The 17,717-nt window shown below is 32.9% G+C and overlaps 2 protein-coding genes across 2 annotated transcripts in view; one reads left to right on the top strand and one right to left on the bottom strand.

Annotated features, from left to right (window-relative positions):
• LOC117120828 (cysteine sulfinic acid decarboxylase-like) overlaps positions 1-9,215 on the top strand; it is a 33,122-nt gene extending 23,907 nt beyond the window's left edge. The window contains exons 7-15 of the mRNA XM_033265911.1: positions 2,184-2,299; positions 3,332-3,411; positions 4,563-4,655; positions 4,973-5,042; positions 5,250-5,393; positions 6,365-6,567; positions 7,581-7,632; positions 7,958-8,047; positions 9,036-9,215. Of these exons, the coding sequence (XP_033121802.1) occupies positions 2,184-2,299; positions 3,332-3,411; positions 4,563-4,655; positions 4,973-5,042; positions 5,250-5,393; positions 6,365-6,567; positions 7,581-7,632; positions 7,958-8,047; positions 9,036-9,215 (1,028 nt within the window). The remainder of the gene's footprint in view (positions 1-2,183; positions 2,300-3,331; positions 3,412-4,562; positions 4,656-4,972; positions 5,043-5,249; positions 5,394-6,364; positions 6,568-7,580; positions 7,633-7,957; positions 8,048-9,035) is intronic.
• Positions 9,216-10,531: 1,316 nt separating this feature from the next.
• LOC117120826 (probable acyl-CoA dehydrogenase 6) overlaps positions 10,532-17,717 on the bottom strand; it is an 8,716-nt gene continuing 1,530 nt past the window's right edge. The window contains exons 2-9 of the mRNA XM_033265908.1: positions 16,238-16,358; positions 15,575-15,704; positions 14,220-14,326; positions 13,354-13,521; positions 12,884-13,057; positions 12,510-12,671; positions 11,541-11,700; positions 10,532-11,214 (exon numbers count right to left, since the gene is read on the bottom strand). Coding sequence (XP_033121799.1) covers positions 11,127-11,214; positions 11,541-11,700; positions 12,510-12,671; positions 12,884-13,057; positions 13,354-13,521; positions 14,220-14,326; positions 15,575-15,704; positions 16,238-16,358 — 1,110 coding nt within the window. The 3' untranslated portion in view covers positions 10,532-11,126. The remainder of the gene's footprint in view (positions 11,215-11,540; positions 11,701-12,509; positions 12,672-12,883; positions 13,058-13,353; positions 13,522-14,219; positions 14,327-15,574; positions 15,705-16,237; positions 16,359-17,717) is intronic.

The following is a 17,717-nucleotide window of genomic DNA, read 5'->3' as shown; positions in this document are numbered from 1 at the left end:
GGCATGTTCAAATTCATTTTTTCCATGATTTATGGATTTTAATGAATTTTAATTCCACCCATGTTTATTTGTTTGTCTTCTGTATTTGAAACCTGATAAAAAAAATTAGATTTTGTTACTGTAGTATATAATATAATGAATGATTAATTTAAAGTTATTAATTTGTTGTCGTTTGTGGAAACATACTATTATTTTCGTACTATACATATTACTGATTTTAAATCTTTAGACTTTCAGCATTTTTTTTATTATTTTATTTGAACCATATATAACCAACAATTGACCCTTGAGGCATCCCCATGTTTGAATATTTGTACTCTCATTCACTGTATGCAGTTTACTTATGTCAATACATTAGTTTGTTTTGACCTTTGGTACTTCAAACTAAGAGTTGCCATCAAATCTAAGGTTGTCAAGATATTTGATAGGGTAACCAGACAATAAAAAATGGACCATCATATTTTATTAATGATACTTGTAATTTTATAAATTATATTTTATGCAATTCTCATTTCGTGTGAGGCCATTTAAGATGTATTTGGTTCAGGCTGTCCTATTTCTTTTTTTTTTTTTTTTAACTATATGCGCTTTTTAGGAAGTTTTGACCACAATTTCCACTATTTTATAACGCTTTGTAGAAAATATTTAGTATCGTCTGAACGTACCTGTTTCCTTAAGGGGTTTTCTATGGGAATGTTCAAATTCATTTTTTCCATGATTTATGGATTTTAATGAATTTTAATTCCACCCATGTTTATTTGTTTGTCTTCTGTATTTGAAACCTGATAAAAAAAATTAGATTTTGTTACTGTAGTATATAATATAATGAATGATTAATTTAAAGTTATTAATTTGTTGTCGTTTGTGGAAACATACTATTATTTTCGTACTATACATATTACTGATTTTAAATCTTTAGACATTCAGCATTTTTTTATTATTTTATTTGAACCATATTTAACCAACAATTGACCCTTGAGGCATTCCCATGTTTGAATATTTGTACTCTCATTCACTGCATGCATACTTATGTCAATACATTAGTTTGTTTTGACCTTTGACCAACTAGGAGTTGCCATCAAATCTAAGGTTGTCAAGATATTTGATAGGGTCACCAGACAATAAAAAATGGACCATTGGTGCTGTTTATTTGGTCAAAATTTATTAACAGTTCTGGAAATTGTCTATGGGCCTGTTTCTGCTGCTTTTCCTAAAGTATACCATATAAAATACGGTATCTGAAATCCAGTGTCCCGTTTCTGATAAAAGTACTTCTTGGGTGGTCTTGTTTAAAAGGTCCTCTTTATTACAAAAATGCCTTTCGTGAGACAGAAGTTTGGATTGACCTGTGTAGTGAGTTTCTTCTTTTCGATAAACATGGTTTCTTTAAAGAACGTTGTAATTTTGGTTTCATATATTTTGGCTGACAGAAAAATCAAAACACAACCAGTGTCATGCTCTATTGTCTCTTGACCTTATGTCTTATTCTTTATAGGCAGCAGAAATGGGGTATGAAAAATATTGTACCGGTTGCAAAATACCGGATTAATTCCACAAGAATAGTGGGGAAAAATACGGTATATAAAATACGGTATATTTTTATGAGCCCCATTTCTGCTACAAAAAAAATACCGTATTTTAAAAATACTGTATTTAAAAATACCGTGTATACAGTATTTTTTTGGCAGCAGACACAGGGCCTATGAAGATACAACTATTGTTACAGTATAGTAGTTCCTCTAGGATTTAATTGAAAGAGAAACTGTTCCAACATTGAAATACAAAAAAACTGTTAACAACAAAAATTATATATGAACAACTTAGTTGAATGGACTTAGGTTCACAAAGATAGACATTTTAGGATATAGAGTTACCATATGAAAAGCTAGAATACAGGGAGGGGTTTAGAAGACCATACAGTTTCAGTTTCCTGTCGCATTAGATGTGGAAGATGATGGCCGGAACTCAGATTGACAATGATTTCAAGTAAAGTAGATCCAGACTAACCCAAGTCTGGCACATCCTGTATGGTTTAATCCGAGTGTATTGTCATTGAATGTCTAAAATTGTACAATATTTGAACTCTGACATTGGCAGGCTAGCACGTAGACTAGCCAAGTAATATGCATTAACATTTTTAATATTAAATTAAAAGTTTATCTGGAGTTTTCATTTTTCTGTAGGTGGTTCACTTGCCAATATGTATGCATTGAATCTTGCGAGGTACAAGAAATTCCCACAGTCAAAGGAGAAAGGAATGTATGGATGTCCGAGACTTGCTGTATTCACCTCTGAACAGGTGCAGTAGTAATTGTTATCTAACAAAAAAATAATAAGAAATAATGTTGAAACTGTTGCTATAATATGAAGCATAGAAGCGGTTTGGCGCAGCGAGAATGGTTTGGTCTTCCAACCTTCAGGTTGGGATTTCAATCCGTAGCTGTACATTTTGCTTGTGTCCTTGAGCAAGGCACTTTATCCGCATTGCTTCTCTCTACCCAGGAGTATAACTAGGTATCTGGTGGGGTTGCCTGCTCTTGCGTTGATTACCAGCAGCAACATTTAAGCATGTGTACCCAATGACCAGAGAAAAGAAGCGCTTTGTATTTAAAAAGAAAAGGCACTATATAAATAATATAAATAATAATAATAACAACTGTTGGGAATGATTGACAAAGTTATGAATTTAGCAACACTGTTGACTCAAATACAGGTTTGTCACAATACCTTTATGAAATTTGTTCAATTACATTACATATGGTGGTACATAAATATCATATCATCATATATGGTATATACATATTATGATAACTATAGAGTTGGATTATAATAATTATATTCTAAAACATACATGGTACATAGAGCCATTATTATGTGGTTGGATTATAAGCAGCAATATTAATAGTACACTTGACATCTGGCTCAATAAATATTATTATTAATATTAGTATTAATATAAACATAGTATTCATACAGTATGAATTTTATAAGAAGCAATTTTGTATAAGATGAGTGTACATAGGGGACATATCTTCATATCCTATTGTTGTCCATTCACTCACATTACAGTATGCATTTTGTTGACTGTTACCTGTTTTGTTTGTCTAAATGGCTTTACTTCCGACATTCTGTAATTAATGGTAGTTGATTATTAAATTTCAGCATAACAATAATATTATATTACAAGTTTGCATACATGCCCTACAGTGTCAATGCTCTAAGAGCATTCTACTGGATACTAGTATGCTATGATCAGAGTTGATAATATAGTGGTTACGATTTAAGAGTTCTTGTGTGATCCAATAACTTTGATATTGTATTTATTTTTCAGAGTCATTATTCCCTTAAGAAGGGAGCATTCTTCCTTGGTTTAGGTCTTGAAAGCCTAAAAATCGTGAAATGTGATGATAGGTAAGTATAAACTAGTAGGAATTTATAGTAGTGCTAAAAAAAAACAAAAAAAAAACAACTAGCATTCCTTCCCACCATCCAAAATTCAGGTTATTCATGGCCCATTAGTTAAGTGCTTGGAAATATTTGCTATGTTTAATTGAGTGAAACTATGGTTTGGTGGTTCTTGTATTCACCTGAAAATCCAAGTCTTAAAATCAGTTCTGTAATTTCTCATCTGTACACCCACCCACTTTTGAATAATTTGTATGAAAAATGATCCACTCAAAAAGGTGGGGGGAAGGGGGAAGAAAAGGGTTATGCTTTTGAAAGAGTGACTAAGGTGTCACATAGGCCAGTATTTAATATTGAGCTGTAAAATATGGAAGCTCAAAATATGGCCTAGAAATTATTTCACTATATATTAATAGTTTAATATCTAATTAATTTTTTACTGAAATCTTAGTTCAAAAATGCTCAACAATGCAGTTATTTGACATCTTTTTGGTAGTTATTTCTATTAAAAGCTATATACACGAATATCTTAGGTAGGTGATTACTCAAATTCATTTTTATCTTGACTCCAAAAATGCTGCTTATATTGCTTCACACCCCAATAATCATGGCATTAATTGTCAAATTTCAATGAATGACCCATGTTAAAGATTCCATACACAAGTATCTGAAAATACTGTACTAATAACTTAAAAAACAAAACATTTACTCTAATTGCCTTGTCCTGTGGATGGGACATTAAGCTGTTGAACCTGTGTAAACAATGGTATATATCTAGTACAATGTTCGGATTAGAGTGGATAATTGGGCATGTTTACATTTCTTGATGTCTGTACACTGCAATACCTGTGCTGTGCTAGTAAAAAGGAGTGCTATGTATCTGGTAGGTTCGCTATAGAGAATCTCCGGGCCATGTATATATTCAGTTCAGACAGACATTACTCCAGTTTGCATTAATCAATGCAGGTTCATTCGGCCAGATAGTGCCCCAAGTCCTCTTAAATTGATAGCCCATTCTTGATGGACCGACCCAGTCACTGATAACAGTTCCTGTTTATTTTAATTGGCATCTTCTATGTCAAATCTTACACATTATCGACTTATGTATGGATTTTGCAAGTGTGGGCATTTATGTTTGTAATTTGATTCCTCAACAGTGGTAAGATGATCCCAGGAGAACTTGAAAAGGCCATTAAGAAAGCAGAGGAAGAGGTAAACTGCTTTATTAATATTATTTTTTTTATTAAAATGTGCTACTGTAGTATCATTTAATTTTATATTGTTAATTATATTATACTCTAGTTATTTGGTATATTACAGTACAGTATATAGATATATGGGAACAGCCCAAAGACATGGCATTTTAATAGTTCAGCATTCCAATTCAGAAGGGGAATTTGAGGTGCTGGTAAATCCATTACCAGTAGTGATATATTTTGTTTCTATTTTCTTCAGCCAGTCTTATATCCCTGGCCAAATAATTTTGATATGGAAATTCACAAATATTTGCTCTTTTGAGACACAACTAACAATAAATTGTTGATACTATGTGTATTTATATATATAGAGACAGGTACGATCCTTTGGATGAAATTGCAGATATATGTGAGAAACGTGATTTGTGGCTTCACGTAGATGTAAGTAAACAAAAATCTTGATGGTTCTTAAACCTATAATATACTGTTTAACTATTGGTGTTTAAAAATCTTTTTTGGTGTTTAGTCTGTTTATCGCAATGCCGAAAAACGGCAAAAAACCGTCAGAGTAGTAGTAGCAGTAGCAGCAGTAGTAGTAGTATATAAATTAAAACTATTGCTTATTGATTTTTTATTATTTTTGTGTAGGCTGCTTGGGGAGGAGCAGCCCTACTGTCCAGCAAGTATAAGCATTTACTGAAAGGTGTGGAGAGGACCAACTCACTTACCTGGTGTCAACACAAGATGATGGGAGTTCCTCTTCAATGTTCTGCTTTTGTTCTCAATGGAAATGTAAGCCAATTTTTGTTTTTAAAATTCACATTCAAGAACAAGTATGCTCCTCAATACAAAATAGAACTATCTGATGCAGGGGTGCCAAGTCGCCCTCTAGTCATAGGAGTTCTTTTAGAAATTGGCAGTGTTTCCTGTACTCCAATGAGCAAGAAGAATATGCAACAGTCAAAATTAACTAATTAATTAAATTATTAATTAATTAAAAAGATATATTTACAGATAATTTGAACATTGAAATGAAGCGGTTGGCATTGTAGAAGCAGTTGGCGCATAAGTGTGCACTGTGTAATAATCATTTTTTATGGTAATATTCTAATCAGTTCTTCTATTTCGTCTGGATGTAGACATGGCCTATATAAGATATTCTGTACTCACACGAATAAGCGCCCCATTTGAATAAGCCCCCTCTTGAATAGGCGCCCCTCCTATTTGATTTTTATTCATTTTTTAAAACAATCTTGTGATATTTTTTTTATCAAGCCAATAATCTAATCAATTCTGGGACGTAGTTGACATGATTTGAGCTGAGGAGTGGATTCACATTTTCTTCTTATGTCGATTTCAAAATGATGATATTTCTTCTGGACAGATGAGAACTCCCTGGACAGTATCTTTCCAACTTATTTTTACATTATATAGTCCTATTTCTCTTTTCCTTTTCCCAACAATGTGTGCCTTTAGTTTGCAAGAGACCCCGCAATTATCCTGCTAATCTCAATCGGCAGATGGCCAACAAGATACAAGCTAATCTTTTTTCTCATATGAACCCCTCAATTTTCATCTATTTCCATAAGCGCCCCATTTCAACACTGTTTTTATAAGCGCCCCGGTTAAATAAGTGCTCCTCAAAAAGTGCAACAGATTATTTATTCGCACGAGTATGGTAAGTGCAAATCTACTTTCCTCTTGAAAAAACATTGAAAAGAACAACACAAATGAAAATTATGACTTAATTTTTGGTATAATAGGAAGGACTGCTTCATAGAGCCCACTCAGCAGGGGCAAGGTATTTATTTCAACAAGATAAGTTCTACGATATGTCGTACGATACTGGAGACAAGTCAATCCAGTGTGGACGAAAAGTGGACGCATTCAAGATTTGGCTAATGTGGAAAAAGAAGGGAAATAAAGGATTTGAGGCTGAAATTAATCACAAGTTTAATAATTCCAGGTAAGGATTTGTTTGGTATTCTTTGGTAGACATTCAGTGATATTCTGATTTTATTTATTTAAGTTATACATTGTGTAATGTAATGTTTAACAATCTTGAACATTCAGTTAAAACATTAAATTGCTAATTTAAAAGGATCAAGTAAGTTATCAACTTGCTAAAAGATATGTGTTACAGCAGTTACACAGATTTGCAGATTTTAAAATTGAGTACCTGCTCTGATATGCTAGCAACATGCTCTAAGATATGTATCAAATCAATTTTACTGATGTACAGACTTGAGTCCCTGCAAATTTAAGAGCAATGCAAACAATATTAGATAAAACTGTGTTACTTATGCGTCTGTTTGACAAGGAAAATATGTTCTCACTCAATTTTATAATTTTACTGATACACAAACTTAATAAAGTGACAAGAAAAATATGTTCTCAGTCAATTTTATAATTGAAGATTATAATACAGCACTCTTTTACAGACTTCAAAAATTGATTACCTGCTAATTTAAGGGTCTATTCAAACAATATTTGATAAGATGGTGTGTTTTATGTGTATAATTGGGAAGAAAATTTATTGTCTGATTCAAATTCAAATGACAATTTTTCGATGATGGAAATAATAAAGGTATACAGAACAATAGAAATAATAAAAAGAAAAAAAAAAAAAACTATCATTGGGAGCATGACTAGAAGTAAAACTTGTCTCATCATGACCCCATGAATAAAAAAAAATAGATGAACTTAAAAGCTACCATAATTATTTACTGATGGTACAATGAGAAGTATTATTTTTAAATTTTACTTTTAAAGACAGGTAAAAAAATTGAATTTTTAATTGGAACATCGAGATCATTTCATAAATTAGGACCAGCAACAGAAACAAAAAATTGACTTTCCGAGTCTTGACGAACTGGGACAGAAAGCACTTTTAAAATTCATATGTGGAACTAATATCTACTACATATGAAATCGGCAATACATGTATTAAATATAAATTCTAAATGTATTTAATTTCAGATACATGGCTAATGTTATTAAAAGCAGAAAAGATTTCATCTTAGTCCTTGAAGTAAGTTTTAAACTTGGCTTTTTGACTGACTCCACGGAAAACAGTAGGGTATTGTCTCCAAGTGGACAGCCCAACACAGCACCAGAAAAACCCCACTGGAAGTGTTCAGGCCCGCAATACTCCATCATCTGTGGTGTGTTTAACACCTAAATACCTCTACTCCTTTCATATCATATTATTGTTATTCTCAAATACTTTATTACTAAAATGTTTTATCATCTCAAAACAAAATTGTTGATAAACTAATATTATGAGCAAGTTGGTATGCACATACAGTAATATGTTTAGTATAACCAACTATTCTGGATATGTTGATTGCTTTTAGCCTGAATGCACCAATGTATGCTTCTGGTACCTTCCCCCGTGCCTGCAGGGATTGGAACGAACACCAGAATTCTGGGACAGAATGAGAAAGGTAAAGGATCATATTTGAAGAGAATATTATTTTCAATTTTAATTATTGTTTTAATGAAGTATTATTTTCACTATTACTATATTATGTATTTTAGTATTATATTAATGTGTGTGCTTTAGTGTGTGTGTGTGTGTGTTTTATGTGTATGTATGACATTTATCTTTGCAGAATATTTTCAGTATCAAATAATGTAATTATTTACAGAGGGACAAGATATTTTTTATTTATCATTATCAATCATTACTATAATAATAATCATCTTCAATCATTATTGCTGTTGTAATTGTCATAGAATTTTTGTTATTTATTAATTATTTAAAACAAGTACAAAAACATGTTTACATTATTTCGATCACTGCAATGCATGTAATAAAAATGCACAGTACCTGATACTCTTATAGTAATAATATGTCAACCTAAATTTCTGTCCAGACTATTAAAATATATTTGACACAAACATGTGTCATGCCTAAATATGGCCATGATGACATCACATCCTGACCATATATAGGCACATCATGACTATATATGGGCATACAATATATGTGGGCATACAACAGTTTTGGGTCAAAGAAAATTTGATAATCTAGACAGAGCTTTATATAGCTCATTGTTCCAATAACCTGGGGTAGAATTAACAAAATATTAAAGCTACAAAGCTATAAAAGTGAACTTGCCCTCATTTCCCTGAGTGGAGTGGGACAACCGTGTGTGAAGTGACTTACCCAAGGACACAAGTGATATGCACAGAGAAGTGATGAGAGCCTGCATCGCACCTGTAGCTTCTACTCATAATTATATTAATACAGTGTGAAGGTATGCAAAGTAATACATATTAATACATGAATGAGTGTGTGAGTGTATATCATTGGCATTGACAATATGAAAATATACATAATAGTGACTATAATATAGAATTAAATTGCTTGTGACACCTGGCACAAATTAAGAGATGGATATCCTCACAAAATGTTATCATTTCTACCAGGTTGCACCTATTATCAAGGAACGCATGGTTCGGAATGGATCTCTCCTGATAGGATATCAACCGCTTGAGCCCAGAGTCAACTTCTTCCGTCAGATATTCGCTAATGCTCAGACGTCAAAAGAGGACGTTGACTATATCATCAACGAAATTGCGACTCTAGGAGAGGATTTGCAAGTTTAGTAGCCAACCATCCAAGGGCAGATAGGAAAAAAATTTGTTGAAGTATCACTCTCTTTTTTAAAATTTGATGCAGAAGAAAGACATTTTAATGAAAATTATTTCAAATAGCCTAAAAAAACCTGTTCACAGAAGACATTGAACATTATCGACATGAACATTATTTTGGTAGTTGGAAGAGATGATTTGCATGTCCACTATGTGATCAGTGCAAAACGTTTATCTGCTCGTCCAGATAGAGATGTTCAGTTGTTTTCCCTTGTAGAACTTGAAAAATATAAAGATGTAGTGAATTTTAAAAAAAAAATCTTGACCAGGCAAAAGTGATTTTTTTTCCTACCTGCCAGGATGCTTGTTCAAATATGGATGTGTGTGTGTGTGTGTGTAAGGAATAATACATGTGTTTATGCAAATTTCAATAATCATATTATAATCAAGTAAATTATTCTCATTGAGCTTCATACAAATAATTTATAAATCATATCGAATAATATTTACCTCAGTTTAATTGTAATTCAGTAATATATATATACTGTACTATATATATAGATATACTATGTATAGTACAGTAATGATTTTGAACAAGAAAATCATGTTGTGTATGTGAAATATATATTTTATTGTATATTCCCACCAAAAGTGGACGTTTGGCATTATAAGTGTACCGATATATATATATATATATACATACAGCTTACATGAAGTATTGAAAATCATGCAAGGTCTTAATGATGAGAATAAGATAAAAATAATTGCTGATTTACTGTAGCAAGCAAGCTTAAACCTCTCTCTAAGGTAGCATCCCATCTTATAAAAATAAAATACATTTTGTAATATATAAAATATTACATATTTTATATGTTTATATAATATGAACATTGAAGGTCAAGCCCCTGCTCATTATTGACATTCATTTGTTGGAAAGAAGAGCAGCCAATCAACACCAATGTGTAACAATACTATAAAAAAAACAAAATGGCACTGCTGTTTTAGCAAAAAAAAATTGCATTCGTTGTAAACAAATAACATTAGAAACTGAAAAATTTACAGAAATCACAAAAATGGACCAAAAAGAGTACAGTACCATAGTAGTGTGCTTCGTTCTCTGTATGCAGATACACTGAAGTTTTGTCTAGACATTTCACCTGTGAAACATCATAATACCAAACTCAGAGAATTAATAAGCAAATTTGATTTTCAAACATGTTTTGGTTATCAGTGGCTTCATACTTGTGTATAAAATATCTCATGTTGAGAATTTAATTATGTGTGAAGTAAGTGTTTTGTATGAATATTTAAAGTAACAATAAAGTCCTGTATAAGAATCCAATGCGATTTTGTTTTATTTTTCATTGATTGTAAACTTAAACAAGATTTAGTCACATTTCATACACTGTTCGTGGCAGTATATCCCAGCTCCTCAAACTTTTTAGGGTGGAGACCCACTTTTAGACTCCCTATTCTATGTCGACCAAGGCATATACCACGTGTTGCAAGCTCAATAACATCATAATGCTACTGTTTTTTGACATTGCCTTGTTTTTGTTTAAAATCTATGCTAGTATAATTTGATAAAAATAAATACATTTGATTCTACAGTACAGTTTTGCATTGAAAGAAATATTGCAAGAAATTTTAAATACCTGTATTACAAACAGCACACAGAATTTCTTTTGAATATTAAATGTCTTATTTAAAAGTTAAACCAATATTTTTATGAGGAAATTGGTTTCATAACTTTGGTTGCGTTTCATCATGATTGAAATCAGTGGCGGATTCAGGCCCACCCCTAAAGCTCTTCACACTTTTGAAGGTTCAAAGTTTATGATTGATTAATTCAAAAAGCCGAATATTGTTGGTAACTCTTCTCTATTCTTCCAGTATGTTTTCAAAAAGCAGACCTTGATTTGTTGATTATTTTCCTGGAGTTGGTAAGGTGTTCATATACTTACAAATGATGCCCAACATCACCTCATCAGCACCACCCCCTATTGACAACAATCTGCAGGTAAATTAAAACAGGTGTTTACATTATGCACACACTAAAAAATTAACAATTATACAAGTCTTGAATTATGTATACAAGCCTTGAAGACTTTCCAATTAATACCCCTTGTCATATTACTTTTTTCATGAATTTTAATTTTTACTGAAAATTACATTTTTATTATGAAATCGTACACAACATGCAACCTCCTCACCTCCATGGGGTGTTCCTCATCATTCATACACCTTTAGCAAACCTCACAATTCTGCACTATTCCACTTTAAGGTTAAAAATATCTTACTCTAATGGTGTAAATTTAAGATGCTCATATATATGCTTGCCTGAAATCCCTGTAAAATCTGCTAACAAGGACATCGCTGGTAAATCCCATGCCACCCCAGAACTGCAGGCAGGAATCTGTTGCTTCTCTGGCAAAACGTCCAGCTTTTAGCTTACACATCGAAGCTAACTTTGTCACATCATTCCCTTTTACATACAGACCTACAAATATTAGATTTGATTTATTTATTGCTTTTAAATTAAATGTATAAAAATATAAAAACAATCACGTTTTTCCATTAAACATAATTCTAACTAGAAATGCTCCTTTTATGCTGCGCAGTAAAAGCATAGATAGCCTCCAAGCAGTAGGAGTTTGAAATTAGAATAATTTACACACACATACCAAAAACAAGGCTTAGTCTTTGATATGGTATTTAGCATAAATGGTATTAGTATAAATTTCCTGATTAGAGAAATATTAATTATACAAATAAGCAATTATCTTATTCACACATACCAAAAAACAAGGCTCAGTCTTTTTATTACCATCTTGCATTCCGCCAAGTTTGAAAGCAATTCAAGCCCCAACCCCCCACACCGGCCAGAGCTTATCAGGCAGTTGGAATAAAAAACTTAATGAAATTAAATGCGTTTTTTTGAGTTGAGTTTGAGAGTTTGGTAACAATTGTATTTTATCAATTTTACATTTAAAAATATTTTTCAAGTCTGAGAGTACCATTTCCAGCCATCCAGAGGTCCCTATATTTAAAGAAAAAAAATCACATTAGGATGGGGGCAGCGCCCCTCCCAAAGCTTAAGCCTATGGCCGTTGGATAGCGCTGTGCACCGAAGTTATCCTTATTTCACTCATCTCCCTGTCGAACAGCTTAGCCCCCCCCCCCAGAAAAAATATTCCACAGCCACCACTGACCCATTTATTCTTGAAGACAAACAATGCAGGTAACAAGAAATATGACCAGAGTCAGACTCGTGTCACCTTATCACTCTGCCACACAATCTCCACTTACCAACAGTTCTAAAGAGCAATGCCCTAAGAAGTTCTATTTCTGTTTGTAACTCTGCAAGTCTGAAATGAACCGTCTGATTGGAGAGGATACTCTGACCAAATGCCTTCCTTTGGCCTGTGTACTCAATCGTTTCCTGGATTATTCTATCTAAAGGATGCAACACTGACAAAATAAGAACCACATCATAAGTTAATCTTGCGTATCTTGCTTCAGAAATACATATAAAGAGGGACCTATTTGGTATTAATCTTTTCCCTATCATCACTTAATGGTAGATGATGAATATTTAAATCAAAATTGATATTTAAGCATGCGAGAGAATGAAATTTATTTGTGAGCATATCAACACTTGTAGGACAGGAATAAATTCTTACCGGCGGCTGCAGCAAACATTCTTTCCTCTTGAAACTGCATCATCTGGTACATAAAACCAGCACCCTCTTCACCAATGATGTACTTCTTGGGGATAGCCACATCTTCAAAGAAAATCTGAGCTGTATCCGAAGATTTCATGCCAATTTTATCAATCTTTTTGGCTCGAACCACACCTAAAAACACAAATATGCTCTTAGTCAGCAGTGTACAAAATATTTAGTAAGATTGCGAAACGATGCCTCTTTATAACAACATAACTTAAGAATAATTTAAGAGAAACTCAAATACCTTGCTTTTGTATGCAGGACAATTTTTGTGGTCCACCCTATGGCAGATTAAATCAATACTCTATTATTACATGTCCAAAAACATATTTCCCATAATTCATTTTATGAATGCTACTTCAGACAGGTTTGAATAAAAACTAGTGGGTATTTTTATCTGCTATGTTAATCAAAGCCTTTCTCACCTTTGGTGTTCATTGGTAGACAGAATAGGGACTTGTTTTTGTAGGCAGGGCCATCATTTGTATTAGCTAATAAGCACATCCAATCAGCCTGATGCCCATTGGTGATCCACATCTTTCCACCATTAATCACATAATCATCTCCTTTCTTCACTGCTGTTGTCTGAATGTCTATAAAGTGCACAACAATTACATTGGCGAAAATAGCGCATATTTTTCTACTACAAGACTTTTAATTGTATACAGTTAAACTTGCCTAAGTCGACTGCCTAACTTGAATATTTCTAAGTCGATCTTATTTTACATGCCAAATTATGGTGTTTTCACTTAAATATTCTCTCTGTAAGTCAAATTTTATCTAAGTCAAACAATTTTTCAATGCCATTTTGGATTTGACTTAGGCAAGTTCAACTGCACATTTATTTACTAATTTATAGTTTTTATTATTATTATTATTATTATTATTATAATAATTATTGTTATTGAATCTTTCTTTTATAAAGAAAGCTTGTTCACCAAGGCGGTGTTCTTCTACAAGGCTGTATATATATTTTACATATAATGAAAGAAACTTAACTATAAAATGTACAACTAACTATAATGACGTTTATAAATACAATACCTGATACGTAAGTACTTTTATAAAAGTTTAACAGTGATGGCACTCCCACCTTAAAAGCACCTCCACTTAAGCTCTCTTTAAAATTTTATGCGACAAGTAAATGTGATATGACCATATTTGGGTGTAATATGACATAATCAAGCATATCACACCAATTTGTCAATAAAATTTGATAGTGTCAACTGACTTTACTACAGAGCATATGCAAAAGAAAGCCAGATGGTCGATCACAAATCTATACACTTACTGGCAACATCAGAACCAGCTCCTGATTCACTGACCCCCAAACATGCAACAACATCCCCAGCAATCGTTGGCCGCAGAAACTCATTTTTCAGCTCCTCACTCCCAAATCTGTTAGCAATTTAAATTGACAATATTATGAATAAAATATCAGCGTGGATAGATGACACCACTTCAGTAATCAACACATGAATTATAATATTTGTTAGCAGTTGTAGTAATGCATTTAATACAGTATGTATTCTGGGGTTATTTTAATCTCCGATGAGGATCTCTAGGAGTACTCGACTCATTGATTAATAGATCGTTTTTGGTCATCGATTAATAGATCATTTTTGTATGGCCGGCCCTTAGGGTCAATATACTCTACTGCCTCTATTATACAGTCCACTGATTAATAGATATTATGAGGTCCGCATCGCCAGTTTTAAACGGATGCTCAGGAAATTTTGTACACATAAACTAGAGGGGATTTCCAACAAATGTTCATGGCCCTTTTTTTTTAAGTTTGACCCCAGGCTGGCCCTTACCATTACAAAACAAATCAGGGGTTTCAGTAAGGACTGTACATTACTGCCATTACCACTAATAAGACACATCGCATGGATGGTGTGATGGGTTAACAAAGTGTTTAAGGAACCAAAGGTTCGAATCGCGTCTTGGTATTCAATTTTTAATTTTTTTCAATTTTAACACATTTTAATTTTGTACAAATGAACATTCTAATTATTGTTAAGTTGACCTCAGGATGCCCTGTACACCTACAAACCAAAACAGGGGTTTCAGCAAGGACTGTACAAACCAGCATTAACCGAATGCGCCATTTATGCAACATGTCCTGTTAGTGGTAGTAATTAATGGCAATTATGAACCCAAAAACCCAATGTGTACCATATTTAATCATGGTACACATGATTAAATATGGTACACATTGGGTACCATATTTAATCATGGATGATATTTCCTCCATGATTTAAGCATGGTTCAATAATAGTGTAAAAAAAAAAAGCCTTGTCCTAAAGGTGCATACACCTGAAATGCTAAAAGCTGAATAGAGAGACGTAACCTCAGTTTAACGCGCAGACCAGTGAGAGGTCGCTCTTCTTTGTATGGGCAGCCTTTAGGGCCAATATACTCTACTGCCACTATTACACTTCCCTCATCGAGCTTTTGAGATTACGAGGCCTTGTTAAATAAATAGTTTGGCATTGCAGTATCATGGTGAATTACATTAAACTGACAATGTAAAAACAACTCAAAAGGAACAATTAGAAGAAATATTTTGGATGAAAAAACAAGCCTACAACATATATAAACTCTTGCATTTACATTTTGTTTTTATTTCAGGGCTTTATATACCTTGCCAATGCTGGAGTAGCCATGTCTGATTGTACTCCAATAGCCATTGGAATTCCCCCACAGTTAACTGAACCAAGCTCCATTGCAACTGCTAAACTAAAGGTAAAATCCAGGCCCAGACCTCCATACTCTGCAAAAAGAAATTTCATCATTATTATTAATGTGTGATATCTAATATATGATGTTTTCATTAGTTGCCTGTCTGGAAACACATACAATTTAGGAAATGGTTTAAACAAATTCAGATTTTTTTTTTTAATTATTATAATAGAATATACCATTATGCAATTTAAACATATAACTTATATTTTTCAAGTTAATAGACTCAACTAAGACAATACAGTATATCTATTAAGGATTAGTTCCATTCGTTTTGTTCCATTGCACGCCTCCATCTAAATGTTTTCATTCATTGAAAGAAGATGAACTGTTTAATTTAGAAAAAAGACAATATTTTTCATAAAATTGCAAATGACATGGACCTGTTACAGTGAGAACAAATGTTTTATTTGTGCAATGGAAAGGATATTTTCATAAGGTGAAAGATGGACTATTCAGTCCACTCAGTTCTGTCTCATCAAATGGAAGAAATCCATCTTTCAACCCATGAAAATATTCTTCCGCTTGCACTTATTTATAATCATTATTTGTATTTTTATCTACCAGTTGGTTTGGTGACACCTAGAAACCCTGCATCTCCCAACTTCTTGAAAACTTCATGTGCAGGAAACTGTTCATTTGCTTCCCACAAATCAACATATGGGTTGATATCACGCTGGATGAGCTATTAGACAAAAAGATAACACAAAGAAATGTGAGCAGTATTGTAAAAAATTAACATCCACTCATAAATTATCTGTTTCGGGGATGGAGATATTTATTTATTTAAAAAAAAATTTTTTTTGTGGCATACATGAATCATCTGACAATCCACATATGAAAATATCATTGTGGTAATTATATATCATATTAAAGCATTACCATTTACATCAACAACAATAAAAATAGAATAACAACAGGAGTATTTAAACAGCCTACATTGTTTAAAGAGATTGATTATGTTTGTAATACCACTTTCATCAAAGCAGAGTACTGTGAGCTCAAAAGCTTGCATCTACAGTAGTCATTTTAAACTAGTCTTCACAATATCCAGAATGTAAATAAAGGCCTGCACAGGAAATATATCATCTGCGCAAATATTAGGCCTAGAAATCAGGCCACGCATTTCAAAAAATAAAGAGCCGATTTCCACGCAGATTTTGCTGAAAATTGGGCTTGGACTAATCTAATAAATAACCAATGTGTTCTGCAGTACAGTAGTTACGATTCTGCGCACCTATTTTCCTAGAGTTTTTCAGCGCAAATTTGAGCTAGTTTTTGAGGTATCCGCACAATTATAATACTCTACAGTATAGTAAAGTACTACTAGTGTTTCCAGAGTTTATCATTTATTATCATTAACATCAGACTAGTACGACTTAGGCCTATCAAGGTAATTCAACAGAAGGACGCACATTTCCGCTCTCAAACATAGAGCGTGCGTGCAGTCCTTTGATCTTTACTGTGGCATCGACAATCCGATACTAGTTGCGAGTAAAGCCGTCAATTATTAGTCTATGCGTGCCATTCGTTTTTTGGTGTTAGTTTTTATTTTATTAATTTTGGGTACTTCGCAATGTCCGTTACATCTGATTTTTTTTACCGCGAGCTTGTTAAATGCTTCTATAAACTGCAATTTTGATTTGTGAAAATTGACCAAGAAAATGAAAAGTTATAGCAATTTAAATTTTACGAATTTTACAAAATTTCATGTTCTTATGTAACATTAATCTGTCATTTTGACAATGTTGGCATAAGGTGCCGAAAACGAGCATTTGCGTATATACAGAACATTTATTAATTTTTTCTGCAAAGTGAGTCTCATGAACGACAATTCACCACAATTTTGGTAAAATTAATGTTGAAATGAAGAATATATTTCAGTCTAATGTTAGTGCAAAATATCATTAGTCCTTTGAAATCACCGCACGACGTGTGATTATCATGGCAACTAACACGCGTGTGGGTAAATTGTCACGTACGGTGATGGTTTATGGTTTGGTTGCTATGGTTTTTGTGACGTTCAGCGTGTAGGGACGCACGT

This window comes from Anneissia japonica, unplaced genomic scaffold (genome assembly GCF_011630105.1).
Source record: "Anneissia japonica isolate Jap-2015-1 unplaced genomic scaffold, ASM1163010v1 scaffold287965_len1858130_cov191, whole genome shotgun sequence".
In the NCBI taxonomy this organism is placed as follows: Eukaryota; Metazoa; Echinodermata; class Crinoidea; order Comatulida; family Comatulidae; genus Anneissia; species Anneissia japonica.
The sequence above is the reverse complement of the archived record's forward strand: the minus strand, read 5'-3'. Positions and strand labels throughout refer to the sequence as shown.